Source organism: Vanellus vanellus (genome assembly GCF_965231255.1).
Source record: "Vanellus vanellus genome assembly, chromosome: Z".
Classification (NCBI taxonomy): domain Eukaryota; kingdom Metazoa; phylum Chordata; class Aves; order Charadriiformes; family Charadriidae; genus Vanellus; species Vanellus vanellus.
In genome coordinates, this window is record NC_138908.1 from 79162307 (window position 1) to 79174536 (window position 12230).

Below are 12230 nucleotides of genomic sequence, written 5' to 3' on the forward strand. Positions count from 1 at the left end.
ATGGTTGGGGCTAAAGCAACTTGGCAGAAAAGTTGGAGGTCCTGGTGGATGCCAAGTTGACCGTGAGCCAACAACGTGCCCTTGCCACAAAGAAGGCCAATGGTATGCTTGGCTGCATTAGGTGAAGTATCACCAGCAGGTCAAGGGAGGAGATCCTTCCTCTCTGCTCAGCACTGGTGAGGCCACAGCTGGAGTGCTGTGTCCAGTTCTGGGCTTCCCAGTACAAGAGAGACAGGAATGTACTGGAGAGAGTCCAACAAAGGGCCACAAGGATGATGAAGGAACTGGATCATCTCTCCTGTGAGGAAAGGCTGAGAGAGCTGGGACCATTCAGCCTGGAGAAGGCTCAGGGGGGATCTTACCAATGTATATAATTATCTGAAGGGAGAGCGTAACAGGGGTGGAGCCAGGTTCTTTCCAGTGGTGCCCAGTGACTGGACCAGCGGCAGTATACACAAACTGAAACACAGGAGGTTACCTCTGAACATCAGGAACCACTTCTTTACTGGGATGGTGACCAAGCACAGGCACAGGTTGCCTGTGGAGGTTAAGTGTCCATCCTTGGAGCTGTCTGGACATTGTCTTGAGCAACCTGGCCATAGGTGACCTGCTTGAGCAGAGGGGTTGGACAAGATACCTCAACAGGTCTCAGCCAGCCTGTGATTCTGTGAAGAGACCATCCTGATATGGGGTGTGGAGAGATGGGCTGTGAGGTGTGAAGCTGAGGCAGGTGCTGCTGTCCCCTGGCTGCGGCAGGAGAGCAGGACATGAGCGCTTGTACTGTAACTCTGGGGGAAAAATCAAGCATCCCCTTGCAGGTTTATGTTGGCTCCAATTTCTGATTTGGTTTCAACCAGCCCTTGTGTTTCCTCACTGTAAATGTTCCCTGAAAAAAGTGTTCTGCATTAGAGTCCAGAAATAGGAAGTGACTTCTCTGAATATGTGATTTCCTTGGCTGGTGCAGCACCTCTGCTCACCTTGAGAGAGCTCCTTTGCTGTCCCAAGTCATCCTCCTCTCCTTCCTTGTGCATACCCAAGCTCCTGCTTGGTATCTCTGTGGCCATTTGTCCTGGATTGTGGGATGAGGAGATGTTGCAGAGCAGAAATGGATCTGTTCGGGGGGAGCATCACTGCATTGCTGGGTGTCAGGGCTGTCCCTGGAGGCAGCAGCTCTTCTGGGGACATTCAGATGGGCTTGTCTTCCTGGGAGCACTGATGCCCATGTCTCCTTCCTTTGTGATTTCTAGGGTGGATCTGGCCAACGCAACCAACCCAGCACCATGCAGCAAAAGTCTCAGGCTACCAAAACGGCCTATGGCACTTCTCCATACTGGACAAACTAAATCTGAAACCGGGGAGGGGGGAGAGAATGAAAGGAGAGGAGGAGAAAAAAACAAATCAAAATTAAAAAAGACAAAGCCCATTCCTGGAATTATTAGGAGAAGAAGTAACTGCTCAGCCAAACATCTGTGCGGGGAGAACTGCAGCCAGCCATCCATCCTCTGTGTGACTCGCCCGCTTCCTCTTTGAGTTGCTGTTGTATGTAATATATTTATGTATGTATTTGTAAATGTAATAGAGCCTAAATGTGGTTTTCTGCATCTTGCAGCCTGTTTTATTTTCTTTGTAGGAAAACTAATTATTCATTTCCCATCTGCACCAGGGCATCCTTCCTTGTTTGTTTTTTTTTCTTTTTTAAGCTCTATGGGCTTTATAACTCTGTCAAAGACAAACTGCACCCTTTTTTGTGAGCTGGAGCCCATTTATTTAATGCAGTTCTAAATTTAGGGAAATAAGGAGGCCTGCCCCCACTCCCACCCCCCCAAAAAAAAAAAGAATCAAAATGTGTTGTTTGATTTCTTCCCCCAATATAGCTGTTACTTTAAAGAGGAAAAAAAAAACCAAAAAACATTTTTTGGACCTTCCCCTTTCTTTCATCTCCTTTCTCCCTCATGCTGTGGAATTCTCGTGAGCAGTTTGGTCACTGTGGCCCTGAGTTGCAGCCTCACCTTTTTTGTTTTTCAATTTTTGAATAATAATAAAAAAAAAAAGACAAGGTTTTCTTTTTTGTTTGGGGGGTTTTTTTAGTTTGTTTCTCTAGCAAGAGACTTTGGACGGCTCAGTGCATCCTGGAACCTCCTTTGCATCATTAGAGGCAAAACCTATGTAGCGGTTTCTTAAATAAAAGTATAAGCTGTGTCTTGTACCTCTTTCTGCTCTGAGCCACCCTGCCCAGGGAAAGCCAGAGCTCCTGGATGGAAACTTCACCTGTCCCTCCCCACTTTTTTTAAAACAAAGACCCTGGAGGCAACTCCTGGTTCTTCTTGTCCTGCACCGGTGCGGTGAATGTTATAGGGATTTAATTTCTTTTTAGCCCTTCCTCCACCTAATAAAGATCTGAGCATATCACTGGTGTTTGTCTGCATTTTCAAAGGCTCCAAGAGCAGTTTTACTTTTACAGCCTGTTCTTTTCCACCTGTTCCTGCAACAAGAGGGTCATCTGGGAGGGTAAAAGCAGCAGATGGGTCTGCAGGGGATGCTGAATACCATGACTTCAGTGCTGAGAGCTCAAGGGGACCAGCGGCAGGGATAGGACCCTGGGCAGCACACTGACTCCTGCCATAAGCATCACATCTCTCTGCCTTGGGTGTCCTCTGGCATTGTGCTTTGTCCGAGTCCCTCTGGAGCAGCTGGGAGGGAGCACAACTGCAGCACTGCCTGTCCTTGCTTTCCCCATGAGGTCTGTGGTCTCCACCAGCAGGAAGGTTGGTGGTGAGGGGTCCTGAGGGATGGCTCCTGCCCCAGCGTCCTCCTCCTCAGTGTGCTGGCCCCACACAGCAGAGGAGGTGGGTAAATGTGATGCCATGTGTCCACACAGCAGGCAACGGGCTTTCTTGGACTTGGCCATTCTATTTCAAAATCCACAAGGAAAAAAAATAATAAGTGTTTCTACTATGAGAACCACTTTTATTTCTTAGAGTCACACTTTTACCAGCTTTCAGTTCCTGTGCGACCCAGTTGGCTTGGAAGAAGTCAGTGTGGCACCAGTACTTCCCCTACCTCTGAGCAGCACAACATGAACTGCGCTGGTGTTCCTCTACTCCAGCTTGAGTTTTGATACTGGTCAAGCTGCAGGAGCTCCTGGAAGCCCTTGGCAGCTGCTGTCCAACTGCCACCACCTTTGGGGCCTGAATGTCAAGGGGGCCAAAAATGTTTCTGCAGGCTAGGGACTTACTGCTGGCCTGTACAGGGGCTGACCAGCAGCTGAGCCCATGGGGCTTACAGCAATGGCACCTCCTTTACCCGTGGTCACAGCTGCTGCCTCACAGGAGCTGTTCTTTGAAAAACACACTTGCCTAGAGCCATCGTCACACACTTAAGTTTCTTGTTTATAGAAGTCCACCGCTGTGGGTGGGTCAGTCCTTTCTTACGTGGGAGGGTGTGGAATCAGTTGGCAGTGGCAAAAGACAATGCAGGAGAGTTGGTGCCAGCACATGGCAGCCCCCCCGCTGAGCCTCAGGTCTGTTGCAGGGCAGCAGCAAGGGAGACTTCCTAGCAAGGACTTTGGTCAGTGCTTCACCCCTGTCCCCAGCTGCACAACTTTTCCACCTGCAGCAGTAGCTGTGGGCACAGAAGTGCAGCACTTCCAGGCCTGGAGGCTGCGGGCTGTGTTGCCCTCTGGCACCCTCCTCTTCCCCAGCACAAGGCAGCAAAGGCAACTCTGGGGTCATGCCTGTGCAACCAGCTGCACGCAGGCTCCCCTCCACTTACAGGTGAGACTTCACAGGATGGCTTCCCAGTTCCTTACGGTGTTGGTTGCAGCAGGGCTCTTCTGCAGCACTTTCCTCTCTGATCCCCTGTTCCACAGACCGATGGTAGAGCCAAGGTTGCTCAGCTGCGCTCAGCCATCACAGAAAGGGAAAGAAACCCAAACCTGCGCAAGTGGCAGCTGAGTTTACCCAGCACAGGGCAGGCTGGAGAGTTTGTCCTGCCTTTGGTACCACACCTTCCACTGGATGAAGATGCTGCTAGTGGCTGTAGGCAGCCTGGTGCTGTCAGAGCCAGGCAGGAGGTACACACTGGTCTGATCCCTGTCAGAAGGCCCAGACAGCACCATCCCTCTCTTGTTCCCCACTGTAGACACTCCTGCAAAGCTGAAATGCCATTAGGATTCCTCTGCCACAGCAGTGAAGCAGAAACACTCTGGCCCCAATGCCATTTGCCCCCACAGTTGCTGCACTGCAAACAGTGCCAAGTGCAGGAAGTGCAACTCCTGTACACTTGACCTGCTAATTTTAGCTTGACTGTTGCAGAAAGGCACTGCAAAACCAAACTTCTCTGCTCTTGAACTTGTAGGGAACAACCCCCATCCCAGCAAGATCCCCCATACCCTGCTGCCGTGTCTAACCCTTTGAGAAACACTGTGCTCCAGCCTTGTCAGGGAACTGGCCACCAGAGGCAGTAGCAGCTCTGCCCCATGTCCTGTGTCCCTGCAGCAGTCCTACCTGACCATGAACACTCTTCCCACTGGTCTCACCTCTGCTGCCCAAACGTAACAGCAACGCCCATGGCCTTCTGCTAAAGTACTGCTCTAAAACAGTTCATTCTTTAAGCTTAGGGTCAGACAGCTGTCAAACAGGGGCTTTATTTTCCAATAACCTTATAGATATTTATGTATAGGTATAGGCATTGGTACTGGAACAGCACTGAACTTGTGAGTAGCTGTTACTCAAAGCTTCAAATAACCCATGCAAATAAACCAGTTCAATTAAGAGGGAAGTAACAGTACAGGACTATTTTCATTTCACATTTTTATTAGTAGACAGATGTGCAGAAAAGACAAAATATAACTACTGAAGGGGAAGACAACACAAAAAAATGCATCAGTTAATTCTTTCTGGTAAATTATACTGACAAAAGAAAAAAAAAAAAAAAAGAAGAGGGAAACAGCTGGGACTTCAGCTAAGAAAACTACTAAGAAATCTAGTGTACCCTGCTGGCTTCAGAATGGTTGAAAACTGCATTTGAACGGGCATGTAGTTGCAAATGTAAACGCTAATAGTGGCTGAGACAGGAGAAAAAAGATTGAAAAAAACCCAACAAACCCAAACCCCAGAATACACAGATCAGGTAAACATTTTCCTGCAATTTCTTAAATAGTTTCAAAAAAACTCTCATACTTCAGTTTGCATCTCAAAAAAAGGAAACCAGCAAGTGAACAAGCAATGACACTGCACAGGACAGTGGGGAAAAGAAATTAGTCTGGTTAATGTAGAAGCTCTCAAAATAGGGTGCTTTTTGTCTTTAAAAAAGGGTAACAGAAGAGTCATGATAATGCATCTTACAACACCAAGCTTGAAAATACAAGTCACTGGAGAGTATACAGTGAAGACGGTCAAAAGTACAAGGGAATCCTGAAAGATGCAGTATGCTCATTTCAAACCAAGTCATCAGCACAGCCTGCATTGCCATACTCTGCTCCTTTGCTCCCCAACAGCCTCCCAAAAGCTGGAGGTCAGTGTTCCTGCCCCAGCACAGCCCCGAGAGGAGTCCTGCAGCCAGGACCCCAGTGACCCATTTGCCAACACTGGCGCTGCCCTCACGGGGCTGCAGTCAAGCTGGGGGTGCCCCACACCATCACTAGATGCAGGGGGAGCCCCCCTGCTGGCTCCAGAAAGCACCAGGGGCTGAGTCAGTCCTGGCTGGAAGGATGAGCTGAAGCAGACCACGTGGGACAGCTCTGGAGGGGTCCAGCTGCCTCCCCAGGACACATGCAAACAGGAGGGCAGAGCATCCTGGTGAGCACTAGGGGGACAAAGGTATCACCACTTTTGGGCTGCCTTGGCTTCGCAGGGGGCAGAGGGACACACCACTGGCACACCCTGGGACAGAGGAGCAGGTACTGTCCCTGCTGCAGCAAGTCCCAGCCAAACAACATTTTGAGAGCACACCTGCCTTGCTCACTTCAAAACAGCCCCACCAGCCTTCCTCCCCTCCCCAAGGCCTGCCTTCCTCTCTGCTCCCTCCAGGCAGATCAAAGAACAAAGTTTACTCCTACCAAAGCATCCCTCTGGGGACCACAGCTGGTGACGTACCATTGAAAACCCTGAGATAAACAAGGAGGAGGCACAAACCAATGCCCAATCCCACAGCTCTTACCAGGGTAACTGCCTCTGTACCTGCAGGAATGGAGGGTCTCGCCCCGGCAGGGCCACCACCTCACCTCAGAGCTGCTCCTGGCAGCGCCAGGGCTCTGCGCAGAAGGGCAGGGATGGCTGCTCATCACACAAGAGGCAAATTCAGGAGGCCACGGCACCACAGCTGAACAAGAGCACACTGCAACAGGGTGAGGGTGCTGAGGGGAACCAAGGAAGAGGGTTCTGCAGAGATGAGCATGCAGGATCCCCCCCTCTGACCACAAGGGAGGGCCCTAAACTCTGCCAAGAGCTCCCAAAAACATGCAGGAGGCCAAGTTCAGTGCACCAGCTGAAGCATGCTGCTAAATAGCCTGCCCCTCACCTCCTCTTTCAGCCCAAAAGCACTGTTTACCCCTCTCCTGTGGGGCTGCAAACGCTCACCCGTGCCCCAGCCAGGGGAAAGCCTAACACACATCCACCCCCTCTGCCCCAGCCACAGCAGCCACTGTGGGCACAGGGACAGCCTGGCAGCTCCAGGCAGGCAAAGCAACCTTTGACTTCTGCTGACCCCACAGAGCTGCATCTACCAACACATGAGCTACACAAGCAACAGAAAGAAGGCTGAGGCCAGCACCAGAGTTGGGCTGCAGGAAGCAAGAGCTGCTAGCAAGCACTGGGGCAGGAGGCTTTCGGTCTCTCTCACTGCCAAAAACAAGCTCAGGATGAACATCGGCCCACTGGTCAGTGGGATGCGCTTCTGTTCTCCCTCCAGAGAGGGGCAGCTGGCAGCAGATCTCAGCAGCATGGCTAAACTGAACTTTTTCTACCCCAACCTAGTCTGGAAAAAAAATAAAATAAATAGCAACCCAGGGCTCAGTTGTACAGACATGAAGTGTTAAGTGTTTATTTTAGGGTTCATATCACAAGCCTTTTTCAGAGACAAAGCTGATTGTGCCCTCTGGGGCTCCAGGGGCCAGCTATTTCTTAACTTGAGCAGGCTGAAAAGGAATACTGTACCTTTCAGTGACATCCCATCAAGCTCAACACACAGTAGCTTTACACTCTCCGCCCCACACCTTATAAAGGAAAAGCCACCACCACAAGGCTAAACGAATGTACACACGCTATTATTGTAAATGGAGCAGCTAAACCTTGGCAATTTGCTTTGTCTGGATTTTTTTTCTTCCCAGTAAATGCAGCACTTGAGCTCCCGAAAACCCAGCTTCCAATGGGTTTATTCCAGCTTTAAATACATTAAACATCTCAATGCAAGACTGTATTGAATTCAAGAACCTAAACGCGAGCAAACCTGTTTCGCTGTGAGCGTTTTGTAGAAGTGAAAAGGGGAGTTTCTTTTTTAAAAAAAAAATAAAATCATAATACAGTGATGAAAGGGTTAAGAATGCAAGAATTCAGACATTCTGTGAAGGGTCTCTAAGAGGTCCATAAAAAAGGAGCAAACAGATCCATACAACAGGAGACAGCAGGAGACAAAAGTTTTTTTTTTTTTGATCCCCCCCCCACACTTTTTTGCTGGACTGCTGCTAGGTTACCGCTGCTCCCTTCTGGCCTGAGTCGGCAGGGCAGTACAGGGGCATAGAAGGAGCAGGTCACGACTCCTCGTTGCCAGAATCATCGTCATCGTAACAGTCGGCATCCTCCTCCTCCTCATCTTCATCATCAATGTCATCATCATACAAGTCGTCGTAAAGCAAATCTGAACTGTTGTCATTGGAAGGCACTTTAGTTTTGATGCAGTACTCTGCCAGCGTAGTGGGGACCTTCACACCATCCTTCTCTGCCTCGGCTTTGGTAGCCAAAACCTGTTTCCTGCAGGGAGAAGGACACAGCAATGTGAGCAGGGCCATGTGCCGGCAGCAGCGTGGCTCACCTCCCCACCTCCCAGTGAGCCCCAGCCCAGCCCTGCTGGCAGCTCAGAGTGGGGAGAGATGATGTTTGGCTGAAGCACCACAAGCAGCACTAGAAACAGATTTAATTCCCACAGCCCCGGGCTTGGGAGCACTCCAAGGGTGTTTGCAGCACACACACTCTCAGAAACACATGAAATCAGTTTTTCCTGCAGGACTACACATTAGAGACCTGCCAGAACTCCGAGCAAATTCCACTATGTTTGCTACAGAAAGGATGGTCAGGGACATCCCGAGACACAGCCATAACCCCAGCACTGACTGGGGCTGTCAGTTGTTTTCCATCACCCTTTCCCCAGGACAGGCTCTGGCTGCTGCCGGCCTGTGCTGCCTCCCAGCAGGGAGAACAGATGGCAGCCTGTCCCTTCACCCCACTGTTTGTCAGTCGGTCATACTCTATGGAGCACATCCAGCTCTGCTGAAGCCAAAAGAGCTGGAAGGGACCAAGATATCCTCCCAGCGAGGCCCTTTGCGCAGACAGACTGCCTTGCGTAGCTCCAGCCAGGGGTACGTCCTGCGTGCCCAGCTAGTGGAGTCAATGCAGATGTGGTCTTGCCCCAGGCTGCCCATCCCACGGCTCTACAGCAACCTGGCTCAAGTTTACATCATCTCCCTATAGCACCTAATGAACCATGAACTTCTCAAAGGACAGTCAAGATTGAACAGTGCTTCCAGCTTCATAAATGCTTGCCAAATCCTGCTGATATTCCTTCAAATTGGAGGGACAAGATTATGATTCATGAGTGCATTAAGCACAGAAGTAGTAGGATGCAGTCAGTTTGAATCACATCCCAAGCAATGCAAGCAGCGCTTAAAGACAAGCGGGGACTTCAACTGGGATTCACTGGCAGCCAACAGGTTTTGCAGAGCATCATGCCAGATTAGTCTGGAAAAGGAACAATTTAAAGACACATCAGCCCAGTACTCCTGCTGCAGAAGTCTGCACTGCTTCTCTGTGGTGAAAATCCTAGAGGGACCAGAAGCATGGACTTGGAATAAGATGGCAAAATTCATTTCCAAACAAGCAACCACAGCGAGAAGCTGGTTTCAGCAAATTCTGCTTGCAGCCTGTTTTAAAGGAGGCAGCTGGTAGCACCGCATCACACACAGCAAAGCTTACCTTATGATTTCAGCGTACTCCTTGTCCTTTCCTTTACTGTCCCTCCATTTCCTGAACATGACTGACGCATCCACGTTGGCAGGAGAGAATGTGTTGGGCTCGTTAAGCAAAGAGATTACACTCAGTAATATAGTCCTGGAAAAGGTAACCACAACAGCAGAGTCAGAGCTAACACATTCACAGATTCTGGATGTTGATGACTTCTTTAGGTGACGCATCAGAAACTTGTTTAAAATCAAGAGTTAAGCTAAGGATAATACTTGAAGTGAGAGCAGGTATTTATGAACCTCAGACCCTGGCCATCAGCATAGGGAAGGTGACACAATACAAAACCCAAGGATCTCAGCTGACTACAGACCATCGTGTCTGTGCATGTCCTTGTGACAGGGCACCAGACAAAGCTAGGATCAGCCCAGAATTTAGCTTGTCCACACCACCCATGGATGGTGCAGGGCCAGAAACTGGCTTGGTGAGTGTGATCCTGGTGACATTGAGCCTCCCAGCAGAAAGCCAGGCTCCTTGCCCTGCCCTGTGTAGGGAGCAGGACCACGAACCAAGGCCATCAGACAAGGCTGTGTTGCTTTCCCCGCCCCACCGGCTGTTAAAAGGTTGAAGCTGTGGGCAGGTCTCGCCTCTCCTCAGCTTGTACATCATCACTAAGGATGCTGCAGCAGCACTCAAGCACAGCAAGGGGAAGACAGTGCAGATGTTTTTCAATACCCAGGCAGCTTTGGCCAGCAGGATTTGGCTGCCGATACTCAGCAAAGCCAGCATGAGCCAGTCCCATAACCCCCCTCAGCCAGCCAGCCTTCCTGCAATTCTAGCAGCAGCACAGAGCTAGTAAGCTGCCCTGCTCTGCTGGCATTTACCGGGGGAAACTCCACCTTCCTCACCCAGACCCTTCTCCTGCATTTCCTACAACCCTGTGTACTGCAGAGATTCAGCCCCTCACTGCTCACACAGTGCCACAACCAGCACAAGACTCAACAGCGAGTCCCAACAGGCAGGTCTGCACACTCAGTCACCTGCCTGTAGCTACCAGCACAATAGCTTCATGCATTTGAGGTGGTCCTGCTGGCAACAGTGTTCAATTTAAATGGAAGGGAAGAACAATAGACAAGGAATAAGTCTTGAAATACAGCAGTACCTACCAACTGCTCTGCAGAACTTAAAGGAGACTACAGCCCCAGCTGCACTTGCATTGATTTAGGGGCACATTCAGAGCAGCGCGTGCTGAGCAAATCTACTAGATCATATATCTGGGACACAATTCCAGGAAATGCATGGTCATTTGGATGTAGAGTTTCTTGAAATATTTCAAAACTAAATACTTGTGTCTGGCCAGACTGTTCAGCACAGCTATCAGGACAGTCTTATACAATTTATTTTCCAAGTTATATAATTCAGTAGGAAAAGAGAACAGCAGCTCTGGAAAAAACTGTCTGATCAGACTGGAATGATGGGCAGAAGAGAGACCGTCTTCTACTTCATCTCAAGAATTCATTTAAAAGCCTTTGATTCTCAGCAAACAGGCTGTAAAGCCACCGCATCAGCTCCAGCACCACTGCAGCAGCTTTACTGTAGGGCAGACAAAGCCAAGGGAAGGCCAAGGAATTCATGTCTGGATTTAGCATCTGCTCTACCACACTTCCATCAACAAAGTGAGGAGAAGCTGATTTCCACTGTGGTGCTCCAGACGCCAAAGTCACTGCAAAAGCTACTTAAATACACCAATGTAACTGTCTATTAGAGGTGAAGCTCTCTGCACTGTCATTCCTGGACCAGTGTGTTAGATCAGCTCCATCACTGCTGATACCTTAAGAGCTGAACAGTCTGCTCCGACTCAAACCCTGCTGCTGTGGGTAAACCAGGTGAACAAGGCACAGGAACAGGAAGGGATCCCAGCACATGGGATCCAACAGGACCAAAACCACAAAAAAAGTCCAACTATGTGTGACTGAAAGCATCAAACATGAACTGCACTGGATACAGACTGACCCTCTGCAATATTATCAGCAATCTGTTTTCTCTCCCAGGTGAGGTTTTTCTAGCACATTGTTTCATGAACATTGATTGCATCAAGTAGGGATTTCAAGCCTGCCTTTTGCTTTCTTACACCGCCCACCCCATTCTGGGGACCAGAGAGCAGTCAGCAGAGCCTGTTAAGAGCCTTTTTGTTTCCATGTACCAACAGAAGGCTCACACACAGATTAATTTCATCCAAAACAGACATTATGTAGACTAGCTGGCGCTCCCAACCAGCACATCCTGTTATATACCTTGTCAGAAAAGGGTACTTTTTTCCCAGCCACTATCCACACTGTGGCCTCTCAGAGCCACCTTTAGAGGTAGCTACAGATCTGTCCTAGCACATTCTTGCTATCCAGTATGAAGCACAAAGTTTTGGCTTAGGCTGTACTGACAGTCATGTTAATGCATTGAGCTGGTTGCAGAAACTGTCCAAATCCCAGGCAGCCAGAAAAGGCAACAAAAAAAGTGGGCATCCTCAGGAAACAAAGCAATGGTGAGACAAGGCATCACCTATCTTCACAAGATACAGATGTACCAACATCTTGAATATCATGACCAGTTTTGGACTGTGCACCTCAAAGGACAGAGGGGTGACAGGGGAGATATGGAGAAGGGCAACTAAAAATGATCAAAGAGCCTCAACTCTACGCCCTGCCACCACTTCCTCAGCTTTATGGGACTCAGGACACAAGAAAAGCAGTATTTTCTGGCACAGATCACAGCTGCATTCCTACACACCTTGCTGGATGCTTGCCGTATTTACTTACGCCTGCCTCATTTCGCTCTGAGTGATGGGAAAGTCTGCATTGTCTGTCCTTAAAAAAAAAAACTAATGAATATGCTTGGCACATTAGAGGTGGAAGCACAGGTGCTCCTGAAGTTGAAGAATTAAGTGTCTGAAGGGGGTAATGTCAACCACAGCTGTCTGCAGTAAATGGTCAATACTCAGCAGGATTTACAAAATTCCACAGCTGAAGAGAAACCCCAGGTTACACATGCAGCTCATTACAAGCA

At 49.3% G+C, this 12230-nt stretch overlaps 2 protein-coding genes across 2 annotated transcripts in view; one reads left to right on the forward strand and one right to left on the reverse strand.

Annotated features, from left to right (window-relative positions):
- UBAP2 (ubiquitin associated protein 2) overlaps positions 1–2407 on the forward strand; it is a 187333-nt gene extending 184926 nt beyond the window's left edge. The window contains exon 28 of the mRNA XM_082497959.1: positions 1248–2407. Coding sequence (XP_082354085.1) covers positions 1248–1343 — 96 coding nt within the window. The 3' untranslated portion in view covers positions 1344–2407. The remainder of the gene's footprint in view (positions 1–1247) is intronic.
- A 4039-nt stretch (positions 2408–6446) lies between these two features.
- The window catches only part of UBE2R2 (ubiquitin conjugating enzyme E2 R2), a 53656-nt gene continuing 47872 nt past the window's right edge, over positions 6447–12230 (reverse strand). Inside the window, exons 4-5 of the mRNA XM_082497606.1 lie at positions 9186–9320; positions 6447–7967 (exon numbers count right to left, since the gene is read on the reverse strand). Coding sequence (XP_082353732.1) covers positions 7748–7967; positions 9186–9320 — 355 coding nt within the window. The 3' untranslated portion in view covers positions 6447–7747. The remainder of the gene's footprint in view (positions 7968–9185; positions 9321–12230) is intronic.